General features: G+C 41.1%; 1 protein-coding gene across 2 annotated transcripts in view; it reads right to left on the bottom strand.

Moving 5' to 3' along the window:
* LOC129704549 (metabotropic glutamate receptor 7-like) overlaps nt 1-24,047 on the bottom strand; it is a 464,128-nt gene that overhangs the window by 143,132 nt on the left and 296,949 nt on the right. For both annotated transcript variants that reach the window (XM_055647732.1, XM_055647731.1), the window contains exons 6-7: nt 20,470-20,670; nt 11,102-11,241 (exon numbers count right to left, since the gene is read on the bottom strand). In XM_055647732.1, the coding sequence (XP_055503707.1) occupies nt 11,102-11,241; nt 20,470-20,670 (341 nt within the window). The remainder of the gene's footprint in view (nt 1-11,101; nt 11,242-20,469; nt 20,671-24,047) is intronic.

Below are 24,047 nucleotides of genomic sequence, written 5' to 3'. Positions count from 1 at the left end.
CCTCAGCACTGCTCTTTGATTAATTGCCAGGTTGATTACTAACCACCTCTTCTCATGTGCAACGCCTTCTCTCTGCTGATCTTCCTTCCATGTGCTGTCTCACGTAGACACTGCAGTCATTGCGGTTGGTGTCAAAAATAATGTTAAGGCTCATGTGGTTTGTCTACAGTATTACAGTACATATCCCGGACCCAACTGCAACAGCGACTACCTGAATTTAAAGTAAGTGAGAAAGAAGATCTTGCTGCCTCAGTCAGACTCATGACTGGCAAATTCTTGATGCTCTCTCTCAACTTGGTATAGTTCACACACAGATATAGACACTGAGCAAGCGCCAGAAGTAAAAATGGATACAACGAATTTAGGGCTTGCAAGTTCAAATTCTTTGGCTTCTTTTTTAATTTATCATTTGAATTAGGGTTTGGTAGTTGCGATGGATTGCAAGGGGGGGGAGAGAGAGATAGGCCAGTCAGGTCGAAATCCTAACAAATGATCTTTTTCTTTCCAGTAAAGAACAGGGCAGCACAGTAGAGCATTGGTAGAGCTGCTGCCTGACAGGGCCAGAGACCAGGGTGTGATCTGCCTATGGTTGCTGTCTGTGTGGACTTTGTCCATTTGATCGCGTGGGCTTTCACTGGGTGCTCCAGTTTCCTCCCACATCCCAAAGACAGGCAGGTTTGTAGGTTAATTGATTTCTGTAAATTGCCCCGTATGTAGGATATTAAACTGGGTTAACATATAACTGGTGTGTGGGTGATCGATGGTCGGCGTGGATTGAAGGGCCTGTTTCCACGGTGTGTCTTGAAACTAAACTAAAGGCACACGGCGAAGAAAGCCACATTGAAGCAGCTTGACACATCGATTCAGGTTTAAATTAGGTTGGGATGGTGGACTGTAATGGGGGTGAGGGAAGGAATAAAGGGAGGGGATATGGTTAATATCAGCCACCGATAAGGACAGAAAATTCAATGAATACAGATTAATGTGAAACCATTACAGAATCACTGCAGTATCCAGGTTCGGCAGAAACTGCTGTTCAAGTATTCCTGCAGCATTTCTGGGTGGTTTATGTATCTGCATTATACTGCATACCCGTACCCTACTGTGGTATAATTGTATTCAAGGTGTCTGTGCATTGCTTAGAAAGTGGCAGGAAGGACAAAACTGAATAACTCCCAACAAATCAATGCTTCCTTCAATTCCATTCCATTCACCGTCGAATAGTTCATTGCCAGCGCAATGAACCACAGTGATGTGTAACTTGAGAAGCAGAGTGTGGAAAGGGTGATGAATGGTGATATAGACAGCGACACTGGGCACATTCAATCACTCTGACAACAGGTCATATCAGAATCCCACACTGGCCACACCGCAGGAGAGCTTAAAGAATATTTGCCCTGGAACTCATGATAGGAGCAGAATGTGTAGGTATGATTAATGAGTGGACACAAGCTGTTCAGAGCATGCAAAACATATCAGCACGCTTGCATAAAACCAATGGAGCAAATAAAACATGATTAAGATATTGATTCAGGTTTCAAAGCATGCAGTTCACCATTTAGTTATGATTTTCACTGAGGTTTCTTACAAACATGCTTAGTTTAATCCGCTTCATTGTGCCATAGTAATTATAAAACACTTTCTAACAAGGTGTTCAACCAAGGGATAATGAGAGAGCCATTCATGCCTGGTCCATTATTCATTCAGCTCAGAGATAATCTGTACCTCTATTTCATTTAGTTCAACATCCCTTGAAACACATCTAACAAACATTACATTCTTATTCTTGAAATCGCCAGAAGTTGCAGCAGCTACAATCTTTCTTCGAAGAGAACTTGTTTTTCACCATCGATTGTGTGCACGTGTTTTCTGACCTAATTCCATGAAGTGCTTAGGTATGACGGAGGTGTAATGAAGTTTATTTTTGATTCTGCCTAGGCAGTAAATAGTTTCTATTGCATGCTGAACATGTCCATTTCCAATCATTCTCCCTACAATCTTCATCTGCATCAGGTCATCAGCACTCTTGTTTTCTGTGCACACAACAATGTTCTCTCCCACTGCCAGGCTTTCTCTTTACACTCCACAGCTACATTTTCTTTCTCATTCTTGCTCAGTGGCACAGCGGTAGAGTTCCTGCACTTCCAGAGCCAGAGATCCGGGTTCAATCCTATCTATGGGGGTGCTGTCTGTACGGAGTTTGCATTTTCTTCCAGTGACCTGCGAGGGTTTTCTCCGGGATCTCCGGTTTCCTCCCACACTCCAAAGATGTACAGGTTTGTAGGCTAATTGGCTTGGTACAATTGCAAATTATCTCTAATGTGTGTCGGATAGTATTAGTGCGCTCGTTGGTACAGACCCAGTGGGCCGAAGGGCCTGTTTCCATGCGTATCCCTGAACTAACCCGTCTCTTTTTGAATCCTCGCTGTCCTGTTTTAGCCATAGTACCTTCTGTACTTTAGTATTGCAAAATAGAGTTAACTATCACTGTATTTTCAGAGTACTGCCTACAGCACACAGTGGGAAATGAACCGTCTGCGCTGCATCATATATTCTGGTAAACTGTCGGTAAAGGTATAATTGTGCCCTTCAGCGTGACAATGCAGATTCAGTCAAGAACACCACAGCTGCATCCTGTCATCTGACAGGAGAATAATTTGAATAATTACAAAATGTTACAAGAAATAAACACAAATGTTTCATTAAAAATGAAACAATCACCCCTATAATAGAATTTTTAAAACAAATTCTGATTTTTAAAAATGTGTTCAGCATTCAGCAGACTTTTGTTATAGTTTATTATATTAGCCTTGTGGTAACCACTGTGCTAGCTTCAAGTAATGCTCTACCTTTCTGTTCTGTTACGTCCCATGGATTTATTACTTGCTTTGCATCATGATATTCTGCCTCTAAACATAGCCTCTTATGTAATCATAAACATTTCACAATGACCTCTCAAACCATCTTTTGATCCATAAGCAGATTCCCTTCTTAGTTTAGTTTAGTTTCGAGATACAGGAAACAGACCCTTTGGCCAACCAACGATCCCTGTAAACTAGCACCATTGTACACACTAGGGACAGTTTAGAACTTTACATCTTTAAAGTGTGGGAGAAAACCAGGGCACCGGGAGAAAGCCATGCGGTCATGGGGAGAATGTGCAAACTCTGTACAGACAGGATCGATAGGATAGTCAGGTCGCTGCCTCAAAAAGGCTGGCAGCATCATCAAGGACCCACATCATCCTGGCCACACACTCATCTCCCCGCTACCTTCAGGTAGAAGGTACAGGAGCCTGAAGACTGCAACGTCCAGGTTGAGAAACAGCTTCTTCCCCACAGCCATCAGGCCATTGAACTCAACTCAAACAAAACTCTGAACATTAATAGCCCATTATCAGTTTATTTGCACTTTATATGTTTTATTTATTCATGTGTGTATATATTTATACAATGGTATATGGACACACTGATCTGTTCTGTATTCATGCCTTCTATATTCTGTTGTGCTGAAGCAAAGTAAGAATTTCATTGTCCTATCTGGGACACATGACATTAAACTCTCTTGAATCTTGAACGAGTGTCTCTGGCACTGTAAGGCGGAAAATCTACCACTATTCTTGTTTAGGAATGCACCTTAAACCTTCAAGGTGGCACAGCCTTTCAGCATGAGAGACCAGGTTCAATCCTGACCTATCTGTTTGTGCGTTTCCCTGTGATCGCCTGGGTTTTCTCTGCGTATTCCGGTTTCCTCCCACATTCCAAAGGCGTGCAGGTGTGTAGGTTGATTGGCTTTTGTAAATTGCCCCTTGTGTGTAGGATGTGAAAGTGGGATAACATGGAACTAGTGTGTGGGATTTCAATGGTTTCCATGCTGTATCTCTAAACTAAACACAACTAGTTGAATATGCTGCCACAAAATTGTCTATATTATTTGATTATTATTAAATACCGTAGCTTGGCGGGTTAAAAATATGATAATATTCCCTCGTCAGTACAAAAAGTTTGGTGAATGGACTGATCAAAGCATTTGAAAAATTAAATGATACAAAGGAGATGTTTGATTTTACATGAGTTGTGCATGCCCCTCCGCCAGCGTTGATTAACTTTCCCCAATTGGCCTCAAGAAAATTAAAGTGAGCCAAACCTTTGAGCAGGTGCAGTCTGTGTGCTCAGAGTACACCCACAGTAAAAGAGGGGGACATGGTCTCTGGTGAAAGAGTCAGGAAGGTTGTCAGAGGACTGGGTTTTGCTGCAACAACAATAAATCTGTCTGCTCATTTTACTACTAGGTGCTACTGTTAAAAAAAGGCACCAACCACTGACGTCCAAACAAGCAATTAGACTTGGGAATGCAGAATATGCTGTCAAAGATGTTCCACTGATCCAGAGAACTCTGCTGAAAGCCCTCAGTGATGAGAGGATTGGTGAAAATCAGTTGTTTGCTATTTCTGCGTGATAGAGAGAAGCACAAACTCAGGATGTTGAACTTGTGGGTTTTTTCATTCAAATTAGACACAAAAAGCTGGTGTAAGTAAGCGGGACAGGCAGCATCTCTGGAGAGATGGAATGGGTGAACGTACAAACTCCGGACTGAAAGCACCCATAGTCAGGATCGAACTCTGGTCTCCAGTACTGCAAGGCAGCAACTCGGAATTCCACCACTGTGCCGCACTGTTGAATAGGGTGATACACGATAACTACTAAACCGGGCTCTGTCAATAGAAAAAATAACTTAAAGCTTGGAGACTCATTCCCAAAGAAAAAAAAAGAAAATGTTATAAATGAAATAAAAATCATCTATTTTTATCCGCTTTCTATTTGTCTTTCATTTCACACTAATTGGCTTTAGTTCCCAATTTTGTTTCCCAATTCCCAATTTTGTTTCTCTACCTGATGACAAACTCTGAATTTCCAAGGGTTTACACTTCAATCTTACTTCTAAGGAGCCTCTCTGTTGCTATCCTGCTCCTCGCAGTGGAGTTCACCACCCTGAAACATTTAACAGGAGGATAGCTCTCTCATCTGATAAAGGCACAAGACCAATGGCACTTGCATGAGGGTGGGGGGAGAACAATGGACAACCCAGCATGGGGGGGCCACTGTTAGGGAGGGGTGAGGGGAAAGGGGGAAAGAACAAAGTGGGTACTGGCTCAGAGTGGAGAAATATGTAACTTTGTAAGCACCCTTTATGGGTGGCTATTTGCATACCTTGCTAAGCGAAAGATTTAACTGACAATAAATTATTCTATTCTACTTTGAGAACCTACATTTCTGCATGCTGTTGTGGGTATGTTCTTCTTGCTGTTCTCTTTTTAAACAATGAATTTAAAAAATATTTATGTTATTTTTAACAAAGGAACCTCACCTCAGCTTTAATTTATTTGTCTACCCTGACTGCTGTTTCATGCTTCAAACTATTTCAGTCTTTGAAAATACATTTAAACATATCTGCACTTATTCTCTCCATGTTAAATTTAGATTATTTAGAATAGAATGGAGAATAGCTGGACATGTTCCTTGAAGTTCAAAACTTGCAGTCAGTTTACAATGCTATCAAGATAACATCATTTACCTAACAACATCTAACCCCTTCTATTTTTCCTGGAGGAAGTGATTCAAAAGATGCCCAGTACCAGATCATTCCCTTGTAAAGTTAACAGTAAATGGCAACAGGACTGACAACTACAGAAGGTTTTACAGCTAAATTTATATTCATCTTCAATTGAATTGCATGTAGATGAGAAACTTTATGAGAAATCTTGAGGCAGTAGGCACAAGATCCACAATCAAATTTCTCCTTTCTACCCCAGATATTTTAGGTCAGTTGCTGTATGTTTGTTATTATCTCAGCTGGGATCAGTTAATGTCAAAAGTTGGAGATTGGAACTCATAGAATCCAGCAGCACAGATGATAGGTATACAATCCATTGTGCCTCTGCCAATTCCGAAAAGGCAATCAACTTCGTTCCACTTCTGTGCTCTTCCTCCATAGGCTTGGAATTATTTTACCCTTCAACTATTTGTCCAATATCTTTCTTCAAAGTCAGTATTCAATCTACTTCCACCAGCCTTTCAGATAGCGCGTTTCAGATTATAATAACTTGCTGGGAAAAGAATTGCTCATCTCACCTCTACGTTTTATCCAATCACTCCAGTTGTGACCCTGATATTGACTCACCTGTCAATAAAAAGTCTCCAAGAGTCTATCAAACCCTTTACATTTTAGATTACCTCTCTCAAAATCTCCCATTAACCTCATGCAATACTGAGGAGAACAAGCAGTCTGAGGAAGGGTCTCGACCTGTAACGTCCCCAAATTCCTTCTCTCCAGAGATGCTGCCTGTCCTGCTGAGTTACTCCAGCTTTTTGTGTTTATCTTTGGTTTAAACCAACATCTGCAGTTTCTTCCTACACAATCCTAGTTTCACTTCTGTCTTCTTGGGACTCGAGTCTCTCTTCTGTGTTACTGTGGTTGCTATATCCTGAGGCCTCAATTCATAAGATGTGGATTCCCAGATATGTGTACAACATTCCAGATTCAAGATTTAAATTTTATTTTACAAAAAGGATTAGTGTGAGGTTCTAGCTTTTATGCTCTTTAGGGGCTAAATTGATTAGCAATGGGAAACTGGAACTAGACTCTAGAACAGTGACTAAGCCACACCTCTTCTATCCAACATAGGCTCTGCATAAAATTTATGTTGACAGATGTCGAACCACTAATAGCTACATGTCCAGCTGCCTTTGCAAAAGGCTACTTGGTCCAATTGTGGTATTGGCAAACACCAGTTTAAGCTGATGGGGTGGCACGGTGGCACAGTGTTGGAGTTGCTGCTTTACAGCACCAGATGCCCACATTCGATCCTGACTACGGGTGTTGCCTGTACACAATTGTACACTCTCCCTGTGGCCATGTGGGTTTTCTTCTAGTTGCAAGAGTACATGCTGAGGGATGAACTTCATCACAGAGGTTCTGTTTGGAAGGGCTAGTCATGAGGGTTGCAGTCCTGTCTAACAACTTATCAAAAGCTTTGTAAGTATTGCTGATAGAGGAAACCCAAATGGCATTGGTGATAGAACAAATTAGTTTGATGATACAATGAATGTAAAGAAAGATGTGTGCCTATTGTATTGTACTTTCAAATATATATATATATATGAAAAAAAGTTTTGAAATTACAAAAGCATTTGTAACCTGTAGGGTGGTGTGTGGGAGAAATATATTCTGTCTAGAATGGGCAGACAAGATGACCTTCAGAAATGTACTGAACAAGCAGAGAAGAGAACTGCAGAGACTAATATTAGGAGTGCAACTTTGCACGTTTGACAGTCAAGCAAGTATAGTCAAGGTTATTTAAAGCTGTAAATGCTGCAGGTTACCAAGCCTAAGCCATGCCATATTTTAAGCTCTATAGTCACTATTATTCAAAAAATATTGGATAGTATTAATAAAGGCTGATGAAAAAATTAACTCCTGCATTGATCGGTTATTTTCAATGTTCAGAAATGCTATATTAATCCAAATACAGAGTAAATCTAAATTACAGTCTAAATCCTACAGTCAATTGGGCACGATAGATAGATAGATAGATAGATAGATAGATAGATAGATAGATAGATAGATAGATAGATAGATAGATAGATAGATAGATAGATATTGGTGAAGATCTTTCATTATCATTTTTTTTCCTTTCATTTATGGTGCTGAAATATGTTTCATCTTTTTCTACTTGTTCTAGTTGGGGTAGGAGATGGCAACCTTCACGTGGTCCGCCTTGTTTCGACGAATGCAATCAACCTGGTGTGCACAATCAAATAAGATCAAATACAACAAGTTGTCCTACAACTTTAGGGTGTGCACTCCATACGCAAGATGAAGAAGATATTCTCATTTATTTATAGGAAGGACAGACAAACAATTTCAGTGGCTACGATTTAAATTTCCTCACAAAAGACCCTTTCATTCCAACAGATTAGGGTGGGAGCAGCACCCAAATCAATGGACATCCTTGTGGATTTCTCTGTTTACTTGCAAGAGTCAAAGCTGGGAAAGCTGCCTTGTTAAATATCAGATTTCAGATAGAAATGGCACAGCCGCAAGTATTTCCTGATTACAATAGTCTTCCATTTCCTCTGACAACCCCTTTTATTTTCTGAAACCACACTGGCAATTATACACCGACCTCCAGGGCAATTTTCTTGTCGCTTGTGCCGGCCAGAAATTCAAATGCACATCATAAATCACATCAATTGTCATGAACACTCTCCCACACAAGCTTCTGTGAGTTATATATGCTAGGCTGGTATTCGTTAAAGCTAGTGTCAAATTCAGGCTACTTCCAGCTAGAAAGTTTGGAACTTCCCCAAATAGTTCAAAATAAATTATTGTTTTAATCCATGCACATGATACATTGGCTGCTTTGTGATTCCTGCGATATTTTGATGTCTGCATCTGTTTAGTCAAACTGCTGGTGAGGGCCAGCAAGATTGCTTGGGAGTACATGTGCTTTCCTTTCAGGAGGCAGCTTGTCACCTTGGTCCTTTCAGCAATTATTTAACTCCAGTTAGTGTTGCACACTTAAAGTCAAGTGAACCCTACAGTAAGTGTTGCATCAATATATCCTGACATTGACACCAAGGTAGTTTGCTTTTTAAACCTGTAGAGAATTGAATCCCATTATCACCACAAGCAGATGAATTTGGGCAACCATGCCTTGAAGCCAGCAGCTTTACTTGCTCTGAAGAAGGATCCCAACCCATGTTCACCTATCCATGGTCTCCAGAGATGCTGCCTGACCCGCTGAGTTACTCCAGAAATTGGTGTCTTTTAGTGTATTAATCATCAAGTCTATTATCCGTAAGTGGCGGCGCTGGTGAACGGCTGCGGCTCGCCTGCAGTCCGTTTGTTTTTACTTTTTTGTGTTGGTTTTTTTTTTCGTTTTGTCTAGTTAAGTTTTTGGTTTTTAGGTTGTGTTTATGTGGGGTGGGTTGAAACGGGGCTTGCTGTCTCTACCTTCGGGGGAATGCGACTTTCTTGTCGTATCCCCCTTCTCTGCCTCCGTCTGCGCTGAGGCCTAATGGCGGAGCTGGCGACCTTTTTGTGTATTAACCATCGTGTGTATATACCACGGGGGAAAATGGAGGAGGACTGGCCAAATTGTGTGCCTTCCACCACAGTGATGAATGCTGTGGTGGATGTTTATGTTAAATTTTTATTGTGTTTTTGTGTGTGCTCTTTATCATTGTATCGCTGCTGACATATCCATTTCACTTGCACTTTTTGTGCAATGTGACAAATAAACCGTATTGTATTGTATTGACCTCGAGACTCCGGAGGCAGAGCCTGTCAGGACTTGCCCTGGGCTCGCTCCCGTGAGGGCGGTCCGGCTCGGGGCTGGAACGGCGCTCCCGTGAGGGGCTGTGACGCTCCCGTGAGGGCGGCCTAGCGCGGGGCTGAGACTCTCCCGTGAGGGGCTGTGGTGCTCCCGTCGGAGCGGCCCAGCTCGAGGGAGTAACGGCACTCACGTGAGGGCGATCCGGCTCGGGGCTGGAACGGTGCTCCAGTGGCTGGGACGGCGTTCTGGCGGCGGTGACCTAAATCCAGCGTTCAGCCACGGGCCAGCGGCTGCGTCCGCTGGACTGGAGGGCGGCAGCTTCGACCACCCCAGGCCGCGGTGTTTGAGCCGGCCCATTTGCGGGTATGGTGAGCCGTGGGACTGTTTGTACCATCGCCTGGTGGGGAATCACCTCAGCGCAGAGGGAGAAGAGGAGGGAAGAGACTGCAGCCCTAAGATTTTTGCCTCCACCACAGTGAGGAGGTGCTTGGAGGACTCACTGTGGTGGATGTTAATTTGTGTTTATTATTGTTTATTATTGTATTATTGTATGTATGACTGCAGGCACGAAATTTTGTTCAGACCGTAAGGTCTGAATGACAATAAAGTTAATTCTATTCTATTCTATTCCTTGTTTCTACAATCATCCTTTTCAATTTGTTTATATGTTGATGCAGCATCTCTGGATAGAAGGAATGGGTGACATCTTGGGTCGAGACCCTTCTTCAGTCTGAAGAAGGGTCTCCACCCGAAATACCAGCTTCAGTTTCTTAACCTGCTGCTTCTCCATTTTATATACTAATATCCCCAGTGTGATTTGGATCTAAAGAATACCTCGAAGAGATGCTATCATTTTGCATTTGTATCAGTCTGTATTGTATTGGGAAAAACATGCTGTGATAACCAGGAAATCTAACTGATAGGTAGTGCTATGCAAATGACCAAATGCTTAAACATGAACAAGTCCCAGGCTGTTTCCTGAGAATCAAACAAAATGGAAACAGGCCCATCAGCCCAGAAAGTTTGTGCCAACTACATGCATCCATTTACATTATCTATTTTCTTCACCCCACAATCCCATCCATTTCCTGCAAATTCTACCACTCAGTTCCACAGTGGCCAAATACCTCACCAGCATGTGGAGAGTGGGAGGAAACTGGAGCATTGGAATAAACCCACACAGTTACAGAAAGAAGGCACCAAACTCCACACAGGCAGCACTGGTGGTCAGGATCAAACCTGGGCTGTCAGAGCTATGAGGCAGCTGCTCTACCAGCTTCACCACTGCATCGTCCTGTTCTCCAAGTGTTAAGCTTTAAATTGCTTCCATCAAGCAGTTATCTTGCTAATGAAGCAACGTATATGGATCACGGCAAGGCACTAACATTGGATGTTGTGCTGTGGATAGATTCTACATAAGTATGTGCTATTGCAAAGGGTGTGTTGCTATTGGAAACAGCCTCAACGATTCCAATGCTTTGTGTGATACCTGCAACTGCCTGAGGGATGTAATGAAACACTTATGCAACCAGCAATATAAAAGGAAACTAGTGCATTCAGTGATTTATAGGGGGTGGGGGGGGAGGGGGGGGGTGGGGGTGGGAGGGGGGGGAACATGGGCCAAAATATTAATGCCACAGTACCCAAGCCCTACCTTACTGCCATGTTCCCTTCAAGTAAGATGTCCCCTTGGGAGAAACATATTGGTTTTACCAGCTGCACAATGTTCCATGGCTGTTAAGAGTCCAGCAGGGTGGGACTTACATTAAGATACAGTTGCTCTGTCCACTGCCCAATGAGGCGGTAGTCCCAGGTATTGTTAGCAATGAGCTGATACTGGAAGATATCATAACGGCCGGGAGGATCACCTTTATCATTGAACATCACGGGGTTTCCAGCACTACCTGAGAAGGAAAAAGAACCACCAATGTAACTGATTTAATGACGCAGGCAAACAGAGAGAGAAATTCTGCAAGTGTTGCAAATAAATTCCAATCATTCCGTCTGATTAATTAGCAAAGTCTTCAATGGACTGCTTTAAGGAATAATTGATTGTGCCAGGCTTAATAGAAAAATGTTACGGCACTGAGTATTAGAATGAACCCTTGGTGAGGTCTTTAGGAAGAATCAAGCCAAGGGATGAAGCCACCAAATATTATTTTTTATTCGCACAGCATTGCTCCATCTGCCTGTGTGAGATATTGTCCTTAGAGGCCAGACTCAGCTGGGAAATCGTGACGCATCCAAAACCAGCTATACTTCACATTATTCTCCTCTTTTAACAAAAAGGGATTGTTGTATCAGATAATGAAAATAACGTACCCACCTTTGTATACATAAAAGTATACATTTCATTCATGTATACGTGTATACCAGGAGAAGGTTGAGGGGAGGGGGGGGGTCTTATTGAAACATATAAAATTATAAAAGGACTGGACAAGCTAGATGCAGGAAAAATGTTATGTTGGGCGAGTCCAGAACCAGGGGCCACAGTCTTAGAATAATGGGGAGACCATTTAAGACGGAGGTGAGAAAAAACTTTTTCACCCAGAGTGTTGTGAATTTGTGGAATTCCCTGCCACAGAGGGCATTGGAGGCCAAATCATTGGATGGATTTAAGAGAGAGTTAGGTAGAGCTCTAGGGGCTAGAGGAATCAAGGGATATGGGGAGAAAGCAGGCACGGGTTATTGATTGGGGACGATCAGGCATGATCACAATGAATGGCGGTGCTGGATTGAAGGGCCGAATGGCCTCCTCCTGCACCTATTTTCTATTCTATGAGTCTTATTATTTAAGCATATAATTGTGTTATATTCCACTAACTCGTTACTAACAGTGTATTACAGGAACATCCTGAACTGACATCCACACTAGGCATCAATGAACCACATTAAAATAAATCAATGAGCTGGCTATTCTGCAACTCCATTAACACTCTTAAGAAGTGAAAAAGATAGCTCTTTAAACAATTTAAAAAGCTAGCCATCAATGCAAATGCAGCAGTCAATTTGCACATGACAGAATTACTTTTTAAAAATAACATTTTGCTTGCAGAATAGGCCATGGCCAAGACACCAGGAGAATGTTCAGGCATTTGTTTGGAATTTGTTTGGAATTTCCCTGCTTCTCCACCTCTCCCTCTAAGATACTTCGTAAAACCTACCTTTCGCTTGTCCTACTGTTTGCGGCTTTCTGTCAACCCTGGGATATTTTACCAGATAAAAGTGGTTAAATTGTTTTTGTTTACTTGCAATGATATAGAAGGCAGCCATGTGGTTCGTTGAGTCATCACCATCAGTCACATTCCCTCTCTCTTTATTTTCCTGTGCTCTGCAACTAATTCTATCCCATATGTGCCATCATGGCCTTAATTGTACCAGCTTCATATACAGCAACTAATTCATCTTCCAGCATTTTCTTTATTGTGAGTGGAACCGCTCACCCAAACTCTGCACAGATCATATCCAAGATCAAGATCAAACCTGGGTCCCTGGAGCTGTGGCAGCGGCACTAACTGCTGCACCACCATTGCGGCCATTGACAGATTCTTGACAAGTAACTTGGTCAAAGGTTGTGTGGAGAAGGCAGGAGAATGGGGTGGACAGGAAAAGACAGATCAACCATGATTGAATGGCAGAGTAGACTTGATGGGCTGAAAGGCCTAATTCTGCTTCTATGATTTATGAACTTCTGAAGAAGTCTGAATCAGACAACTGGACAACCATTTGTTATAAGTCACAGATCGTGTGCTGCAAGTAATGAGATCATTTTTCTTGATGCAAGTGTTCTGTGGTTGGTAAAAGTTAAAATCACATCTAATTCGAATTCACAGATGAAATGGGAGGCCATTCAGACCATTGAGACCTGACTTAATTCCCTTTAACTCAAACATGGCCATTGACAACTTGTGATCCTCCCACTAGTCACTGCCGCTGGGGGTGATTCACAGTAGCTCATTAATCTACAAAGCAACAAGTCATTGCGATGCTGGAGCAAACTGGAGCAAATTCACTCTCAGCTTCTGAATCTGGTGATCTTTCAAAAATGATAAGCCAAAGAACATGTGCAGTTATTTACCCCTCACTGCGTCAAAGTGCTTTATGGCCAATGGAATACCTTGGTTGCATTTGCTGGGAAAGTGACAATTTATGATCAGTGATGCCACATTAAAGCTACTAAATTAAAGACCAGATAATGTGCTTGAATTATTTTGAAAATTGTGGTTGTGATTTGACTGCATCTGTGTACTTGTATCAAAAGTGCTCAGATGTTGACATTGGCACTTGCAGTCTAATTTAGTTTAGTTTATTATTGTCACGTGCACTGAGGTATAGTGAAAAGCTTTTGTTTGTGTGATATCCAGGCTGAGAAAAGACTACGTATGGATTGAATCAAGCTGTCCACAGTGCACAGATGAAGGATGCACCAATCAGTACAAGATACATGGAATGGAATGGAATACTTTATTGTCACATAGACAAGGCACAGAGAAATACAACATTGGAGAGCGATAAAGTCTGATTAACGATGGATCAAAGGTTTCTAATTAGTTGGATGGGATGTCAGGACCGCACATTAGCTGATGAGAGGATCCTTAGTAGATATACAATAAACACACATCACAATTTGCTGTCCCTTAACCATATCTCCAAAAAGCCAAACTCTCATCAATGTCATTGGATAATATGATATTTGAGTGATATTACCCTATGTTTATAGCAGTATGAATTGTGGCAGACTCTGTCAAAACTATTTGTGTAATTTGTTCAAACTCTCTCTTAACAAGAACTGGAAAAAAGACGACAAACATATTGATCATTTCTGTCTCAAAAATATGTTAAAACAAGAAATGTCTCATTGCCTTTTTTTGGCTTGAGATTAAACACCGTCTTAAGAATCAAATAACTTACCAGGTTTGATAAGAAATTTCGTCTGATCCAAACATGAATGGGCCCCAAAGAAAATAAACCTTAATTTTTAATTTCTTTATGACATTATCTTCTTTTAATATGGTATTGCATACAAGAAATGGAGTGTAGGTGCAATAGGGAGACCTGTCAAACAACAGAGAAATTCAAGGAGATCTTTCAGTATGTGTGTGTGTCCTGAAGCACTAGTGAATAATTATTGCAGTACTGAGGGAACAACTTTCAGGGGACTTTCCTATCAGCTGTCAGACTGGGGAAAGAGTGTCCAAGAGAGGGAGGGATAGGATGACAGTTCGGAGCTGGTGCATGCTAAATTAAAAATGCTTTGCACATTGCGTATAAAGATGACACCAATTTAAATATGAGATATCCTGATGAAACAGCTTGTTTTCTAGCAATCCGGTTAAGAGTGCCTTGATTCTAGTTATTTTAGAATCCTTCTAAAACTGGTACCCAGCAAACAGAAATGACATGACAACAGAAATGACAGGAAAAACAACCATAGGTATGGAGTGGGCTCTTAAAGGAAACAAGATTAAGGAGAGAATTCTGGACCTTAGGTTCAAAGATTTCTGCACACTTTTTTTGTGTACACTATAGATTAGTTTCTGTTGTACTTTTTACATTAGTCAGTAACAGCACAATGCAAACTCCTAACAGTAACACATACGTACACAAAAATGCTGGAGCAACTCAGCGGGTGCAGCAGCATCTACGGAGCGAAGAAGATAGGCAACGTTTCCGACCAAAACCCTTCTTCAGACTGATAGGGGGTGGGGGGAGGCGGGGAGAAGAAAGGAAAAAGGAAAAAGGAAAAATCAGTCTGAGGAAGGATTTCGGCCCGAAACATTGCCTATCTCCTTCGCTCCATAGATGCTGCTGAACCCACTGAGTTTCTCCAGCATTTGTGTGTACCTTCGATTTTCCAGCATCTGCAGTTCCTTCTTAAACAGAAACACATACGTTATGTTTATGTTTTAGAGTAACATTGTAGATTGGTTAAGCAGTTTTCACTTGACAAAGTGACGTCACAGAAATAGACTGTTCTCTTCAGTGACTTGACTGGCTGTCCATTTCACGATGCGATACGATATAATTTTATTTATCCCAAGAGGGAAATGAGTTTGCCAACAATCATAAAACACAACAAGATACATGAAACATGAAATTAAAACGACGAGTGGAAAGTCCAGGATTGGGGATGTGCAGAGATTGGGGAGGGTGGGAAGCCAGTCTACTGCACGGCAGAAGGGGGACGAGTTGTACAGTTCAATAGCAGAGAAACGGGAACTCCTGTGGTGTTCTGTACTGCATATTGGTGGAACTAGCCTGTTGCTGAAGGTGCTCCTTAGGTTGACCAGTGTGTCATGGAGGGGGTGAGCTGTATTGTCCAAGGTGCTCAATTGATTAACTGTGTAGATTGACCATGGAATGATAAGCACTGTTCCCACTACAGCGGAGATCTATAGACCGCTCCCGCTGCCTAAAAATAAGGCTGAAAAGTGGAGAAGGAACTACGTAGGAAGAAATTGAGCCTGCTAGGGGAAATGCAAATAATTAGATCACTGTAAAGTGCTGAATTGCATAAATGATTGAATGGTGCAATATTTAACTGAACATATGATTAATGTCAAGGCTTGTTCAACTCTAAGGGGGACAGATATGATTAAATTAATGAACCTACAAAGCAATTACCTTCCCTCAATAAAGATTATTTAATATTCTATAGGTACATAGGAATAGAAATGAAACTACTCAAATTAATGATTAAAAAATTGCATTATTAAGTTTAATATCCATGCAGTAAAGCTGAAGAAAGCAGGTTCATGTTTCCAATATAAAATATAACCTGCAATATACAGGAGATGCTGGGAATATGGAATAATAACAGAAATTGCTGGAAAGTCTCAGCTGGTCAGACAGCAACTGTGCAGAGAGAAGAAAAGGTGCTTCATCTTTCAGCATGACGGCTTACTATGACAGCTGCTACCAGGTCCATTGGATGTTTTAAATTTCATTCCATGAACAATTCTCCTGATCAGTAGCTCTTCCCATCATTTCATCTCCTAAATCTCTACAATTATTTTATCGAACCCAAAAGTAAGAAACAATAATATAATTCCATTCAACCTTCACTTTACAGCCACAATCCCAGCAGTACAAGAACTATCAACTACCAATTTCCCTTTGGGGATAAATAAAGTTTTATCTTAGCATATCGTATCGTATGCAGTACTTGATAATCTTCTTCTGCACTTATTACCCGATCCTTTAAACTTGCTCCTAATCAAATATTTATCTCCAACTCCTTTGACAAATAGTCGATCAACATGACATTACCTGCAGTTGGCTCGTGTCTACATCATGTATTCCTTGCTCTAAAGAGAGAAAAGATTCCAATATAACGCAGCCTTTTGAGGCTGGTTAAATTTGAACGTCCAGTTCTGCATTGTCCAGGTTACGTTGCCACTTTGTCTGTTCTTTCCCCTGCATTCTTTATTAAAGGATGTTGGGTTACATCATTTTTCCAGTGCGCACGATCCAATGAAGAAAAATTACGTTCATTACTTTGATAAGAAATGTTTTAAGATAGGTCAGCATCTGCCCTGGGTTTGTGTGATTCTGCCGACAGTTGTAGCTGTCTAGAAATTACCTCAATGGTGCGAATGTGCCAAGTGCCATAGTTACCTGTCATGGTGCCAAATTTTGTCAAGAGAAACAGAATAATTCCTGATAAGGTCAAGAACATGAAGCGAGTGCTGCTGAGAAACATACCCACGAGGGGATGTACCTCGAAGGCTAACCTTTTACTTCCCCTCATTGAACCAAACCTGGCTCACAGCATGTCAAAGTTTAACCTGAACGCGTTATTTTTGTGCACGCCTCCCTCACTACATCTTCTTGTGGAGTGTCTCCTTTCCTATAGAAATTGGAAAGAGCGAAGATAATTCTTGTCTTCTGGTCAGGGGCATGGTTATACAGGATGAGTTCCTTTGATCCTGGTGCTTCTGGCACTTGCCTTCATGAATTAACTGGTGTGGGTCCCATCGAGTTCCAATGAAGTCATTCAAGCCCGAAAAGTAAATTGCTAAAAGTCCCTTCACGAAACCTTGTTGACTGTTTTAGTCTAGTTTAGAGAAACAGCATGGAAACAGGCCCTTCAGTCCACCGAGTCTGCACCGACCAACAACCCCAACAAAGTAACGCTACCCAGCAGACACTAGTGACAATCCTTGACATTTACACTAAGCCAATTAACCTACAAACCTGTACGTCTTTGGCGTGTGGGAGGAAACTAAAGATCTAGGAAAAAACCCACGCAGTCACGGGAAGAACATACAAACTCCATACAGACAAGCACCCGCAGTCAGAATTGAACACGGGTCTCTGGCGCTATATGGCAGTAGCTTTACTGCTACGCCACCACTTGATTTGACTTTTGTTCCTATACCTGAATTGGTCACAGTAGGACTGTCATAGCACTGAAGTCTACCTGACTATTGATCCTGTCATCACCTTTCATCACTGTACCTGCCAATGGAAGGATAGGCACAAGAGGGAAAAGACACTCCTCCCACACTATCTATCTTCTTTCTCATCATTAAATCTCTCCGAAACGAAGATGAGCCATTGGCCTCTTCATTTATAACTGATGCGATAAATTCTACATGGATTGCAAATAAAACATGCACATACCTCTCTGCATTTTGATAGAACATCATCGTCAAACAAATATATTTCTGCTCCCTGCTGCACTGTTTCTGCCTAGCCGGTTAACAGGTTACAGCTGTTATTTCATATCCCACAAAATTGCAGTGCTCCACTTGTTATATAAATTGCATTAGAAACATAATCTACATTTTCCTTGCCACATTGTTATCACCTTCAACAGAAATTGCCAGCTAAAATGCACTGGAGAAAGTCCAATTTCCTGAATTCACCAGGGGAGATATTGCTCCAACAAGAGACTCTTTTGTTCCTCAAATTACTTTATAATAAGACAAAAGCAATTTTGAATAAATTAGATGAAGATTTCCCTGCTTCATTGTTTACATGACAACAGTTGCATCTGAATCAGCAGAATGTAAACAAAATGCTTTGATCTACAAGTCAACCAGATGTCATTCCTCTAATCCAATATTATCTCATATTAATGTGCGTGGATGAAAGATGCATGAGTGTCAGTGTTTAGTTGGTAATGTGGTGATCAAAGTAATCAAAGAAGAATGTTTAGAGAGAGGAGAGGCAATGCATGGCAGGTAATTTGTAGACAAAGGTGAGGTGGGGGGGGGGGGGGGGGGGGAAGGTGATCATCAGATGGTTGGAATAAAGGCCAGAGATTAAAACCGAACGTGTGAGACATCAGTTTTGAAAGTTGTGAAACATGAAGCCAGGGGAAGATATGTGGATGGAGGTACAGGAGAGAAATAGGTGCAAGTCCATGTGGGGCACAGGGAGGGGAATGGGGAAACGAAAGTGAAGGGGGGCTTGTCGGGGTTATCTAATCCTTGGGGAGTGGGGGGGGGGGGGGGGGGGGGGCACTGAGAATGTTGTGCCAATAACTTGTTATGTTTATTCCTGTTCCTACTGCAATTTTCCAATAAAAGAACAAATTTGAATTACCAGACCCTGGGGTGTCATTACAACAAAGTCTTCATCATAAATCAGAGCATCTAATATTCAATTAATAATAATAAATAACATATGCATCAGTCATTTGGAAATTTACATCAGGACCGAGATCGGATTGGCATTCAGCTGGTGTAGAAACTGAATAAACTACTTTTCTTTGGAGTAAAGTTGGGAACCAACCTCAGAATAATATATATTTTGTTAATTACTATATATGGAAGTGTTGGTAAATACAGATTTAAGGACTGTTGAAGGTATCATATTGGGTTGTGATATAGTGCCATACATATGACCATTACTCTTTCTGTTTAATAAATAATTGATGGAGTCTTTTCAAGGTGACCTCATCATCAATGGTCACAACAGCATGCTTGCTTCCAGGTGGTTACTTTTAGCAGTCTCCATGACGGTGACAGTGTTTGTATAACAGATCTCCTGAACCCATGCTGTTCTCCTGATTTTTCTCTTAACAATAAGGAAAAGGTTATGTGGTGCCTTATTGGCCTTAATCTTCACTGAAGGTGGCACCCTGAAGTAAAAGATGAGAACAAGGTCTGGAAATGTCAAAGACACGATTGTAACGTTTTAGGATAAAGAAAGACTTAAAATCAAGTGAGTTTATTAAGAAATTTAGCCTTCAGGTGTACAGTTCATTTGAATAGAAAGTTCCAATTTCTAAAATTGGATTTATTTCCATTTCTGAATTAATAAGTCCTTGCCTGCAGTGCAGTCTCTATTACGTGTCTGTCATTGCCATTCCTTTTTTTAATGCCTATAGTTTCATGGGATAGAGGTTTGTAGCTGCCACCTTAATGTTTCTCAGACTATTGGTCTCCTATTTTTAACATCATCTCAGATCCAAAGTCCAGATGTGCCCTAACTCTACTTACTATTTGTAGATTGGTTATTTCCTACTAACCAATTGTAGTGCTTGTTAGTAGTTGCTCTGCCTAATATGCGATCTATATTACCAAGATCTTGCTTACGTAATTCAGTCTGATAGCTGCTAGTTACTGTAATTTCCTGCAGACCAACGCTGTAAGTGGACTTTAATAAATATGTGTTGTATCTTGACGGGTGTACGACTCGACTTATTACACTATTCACAGTTATCTAGTGCATAATATGTGTAAGAAGAACATAAGAAAGAGAAGCAGCAGACCAGGTAATAAAATCTTCCACTTGAGTTTGAGTTTAGTTTATTATCACATGTACCGAGGTAAAATGAAAAGCTTTTGTTACGTGCTAACCAGTCAGAAGAAAGACAATGATTACACGCGAGCCATCCTCAGTGTACAGCCACATGATAAAGGGAATAACGTTTAGTGAAAACCTATCCGACCATTAGCAATGTCTACTGTTTTAAGACATACGAGAGGTGACCAAGACTGAAATGGCATTTACTGCGGTATCGCTACTGATTAGAAGATTAAAAATGATTGAAACATTGATCAATTGAATTTATCCTATGTGAAGCACAAATGTAATGGAATAGCAACAAATACATAAAGAATGGAAATGAAGTTGCCCTTTCCACTTTTTCTCCGGCAATGGAAAATCAACAGACTTACCATTAAAATGTATATTGCGGACGTACCGCAGGAGATCTTCTCCACTAACTGGGTCCATCGCAGGGCAGATGCCAATGTAGCCGGGGCACAGGTTTTTGTGCATGTTCTGCAGTGCATGGGCCATGGCATATACAGCATCGATCACAAACTGAACTTTACCTTCCTGTTGGTATTGGGAATGTGATCCAATCCTTTCTTCTCCTGGGGAAGTGGAAATTAAACAGTGAAGATTAATCACTACAAAAAATCTACTCTAAAGAGATCATTTTCATAGGCTGGAAAACAAAATCAAAACATTAGTCCACGAGAAATTAATTACAGGGCATTCCTAAGACAGACATTTTAGTGTACAAATCTTTTTAAAATGATTAAGACTTGATAGACTGTTAAATGAAACTGTTAAGCATAAGCCTATTATTATAGCCACCAAAATCTAGAGTTCTATTAAGGCTACATTCTATCATAGAATGAAATGTTCACAAGACTTATTCCAGGATACAATTGATCTGCACGTCTCTTGTATCACATTATTTCAATGAGAAAGGGGATAGATCACTGATATCAGGCTGGAATTCAATGCAAGTATGACATAGACCAGTGTTCATTGCACCCAAGGAGTAATGATTGAGTCTTATCACCTCTATTCATGATTAAAGATTCATAATTTGTGGAAATACCTATCCAAATTCTTCCTAGTAACTAATGACTGTAACCAAATTGATGGTGTAGGTATAATATGATTGAATATGATGTTATACATCATAATAATATGGTTGAGAGTTCAGTACATATTGGAAGTATAGGTGGCGATAGATATAGTACACAATGTCTATTGGTCCATTATGGCTAGTAGCCCCTTAGTTCAGGAGTAGCATTGTTACAGACCTTTCGTTTCGCCTCAGATATCATCTTGAGCCAAAACAATCTGAGAATATTATGGTCCAGATACTGTCCTATCAGATGTCATCCTCTACCCAAATCTTTCATGGTACTAAATATCTCCACACCCTCTTCTCTGCTTAAAAAAAGAACATGATCCGTTATTTCTATCTATTGGTAGACCACATAAGCGATTTTGTTAGGCATCTCAGCAGTCGCCACATGGTCGCCGGGGTGTCGCCTGTATGGTCGTGAGTAGTCTCATCAGTCGCCCAAAGAGTCGTAGCATTTTTCTGGTCATTGCTGGATTTTGAAATGTTCATAACTTTTCGTCGACAGTCGGCTTGACGCCAATGAGCGTAGCTTGACTTCTCCTGACGTAGGTTGTGCTGTCATAGGTTGTCGCCAGGTGACGTAAGTTGTTGCCGGTGCTGACTTCAGTGAATTCCATTGGCGACTACCTATGTCAACCTATGTCAACCTATGTCAACCGGCGACAGGTAGCGGCGACTGTATTGTAATAAGTTGTCTTCAGTTGTTGCTGACAGGGACGTAGGTTGTCGTACGTGTGGTCGTAGGTGGACATCATAATGGGTCACTGTTTGTCGGTAGCTTGCCGTAGCTTGATGTCGACTAGGTGGTAGGTTGTTGTTGACATTGTCCTAGACATTGTCGGAGGGGAGTCTAGTCTGCAGTTTTTCGGCGACCTGCTACGACTATGACAGTCGCCGAAAAAATCGCCTAATTGGGACAGGCCCTAAACTCAGCAGGACAGGCAGCATCTCTGGAGAGAAGGAATGGGTGCATTTTGGGTCATGACCCTTCTCCACACTGATCAATTCTATCTATTGATGAGTTTGCAATTCTGTTTCACAACAATCATTCAAGTAAGCTTTCTCCGAATCCATCTCGGAGTCTTCATTTTAATAATATATATGAACCCTAAATTCCCAGGCATCCGATCAAAAATGAAGATCTGATTAATTCCTCTGACTCACATTGCTCCCTGGTTTAGTTGTTCCTTGCTAGTTAGGAAACAGTGTCAGGAAATAAAGGTTGAGTCCTCTTTCAATTTTTCAAGTCGTTTGTCCTGTTGTTGAAGACATTGCGATTCCAAAGGATTAGAACGCCTTAACTTGAAAACATCTTGAAGTTGCTCTGGGCCATTTGTTTTGTGGGGCTCTGGTGGAATTACTTTCTCACCCACATATATTGGAACCTCAGGATCTTCTGAGCATAATCTGTGTTCTAATTGTACAGGGCACATCACCAATTTTAAACCACTATCCCAGCAGGGACCAAACTCAATGCTAATTTAAGTAGTGAACCAGATATGGGGCGACTGACTTCAAGTGACAAACAGGAGATTGGTAGTGGGCATTGTGTATCTCTGGTGGATGGTGGGACATAATATAATTGGAAATGGTACTTGGTCTTAGGTGTGCTATCAAACTGATAAGGACCCTTCGTAAGAATTCCAGGGTGTACATCTCTGCTCGCTCCTTAACAGTGGCTTGGGTAAGGAAAGGCCCATTAACTTAGAGGAGTGCTGGCCTTTACTTGTGTGGAAAAGTCTGCTCCTGCAGTTTCTTCTGCAACAACACGTTGCAATAGCAAAATCAACTATACACCATGTGGTGATTTCTGCTAATATTGAATGTGAATCTGCATTCATGCATGTAAGCATAGGAGACCCAGGGGATACAACAGCATCCGTCCATTGAAGCTTAAACATTTCCAACAATTTATTTTCTGTATGTGATGAAATATCTTAGTCCTTAAGTCAGAAGCTCAGTAGCACTTCCCTCTGACTGGAGGCAGGATATTTTAAGTGAAAGGTCTCTAAGGTTATCACCTTGCACCACAGCTATTAAGCCTATTTGTGGGAAGGGTTTAATTAGCATAGTAATTATTGATTTGACAGGATTAATTAAAAGTATATGCCTGAAAGCCATACCTATCATAGTTGATCATAAATCAAGTAAAAAGCATAATAACATGTACTAGCTTCAGCAAAACTCAAATTATTTTCTTATTGAGTGGAGATGTGCATCAAATATCCTGTTGCATATGGACAGATTAAATCATCAGCCTACATCCATTGGCCCTTCAGGCTTTTGATTTAACAAACATCACACAACCTAACAGCGCACAAAAATTGCATTAATTGTCATGGGCTAAAGCAAAGCAACGTCTTGGGCCGTGTTAAGCTCCTGCACTTACAGTAATGAGCATCTCCTCATGACTGCCATGGATTTGACTCAAGGCAAATGCCTCCATTGCTTGAGCTCTGAGTGTAGGTCATGTTAAGTGTAATATCTATGCCAAATTAGTTTATTCAAATTCCTTGTTGGAGTATTACTCTTGCCACTGATTTGCTGCAGATAGACATACAATGCTGGTGTAACTTAGCGGGTCTGGAGAAAAGGAAGCATCTGGAGACAAGGAAGAGGTGATATTTCAGGTCGAGACCCGTCTTCAGACCCAAAACATCACCTATTTAATTTCTCCAGAGATGCTGCCTGACCAAGAGTTACTCCAGCATTTTATGTCTATCTGCAGCAAATCAGTGGCAAGAGTAAAACTCCAACAGGACTTTGAATAAAATAATTTGGCATAGATATTGCACTTAACATGACCTACTCTCAAAGCTCGAGGATTTGCCTTGAGTAAATCCATGGCAGTCATGAGGAGATGTT

This window comes from Leucoraja erinacea, chromosome 16, assembly GCF_028641065.1.
Source record: "Leucoraja erinacea ecotype New England chromosome 16, Leri_hhj_1, whole genome shotgun sequence".
Classification (NCBI taxonomy): Eukaryota; Metazoa; Chordata; class Chondrichthyes; order Rajiformes; family Rajidae; genus Leucoraja; species Leucoraja erinaceus.
The sequence above is the reverse complement of the archived record's forward strand: the minus strand, read 5'-3'. Positions and strand labels throughout refer to the sequence as shown.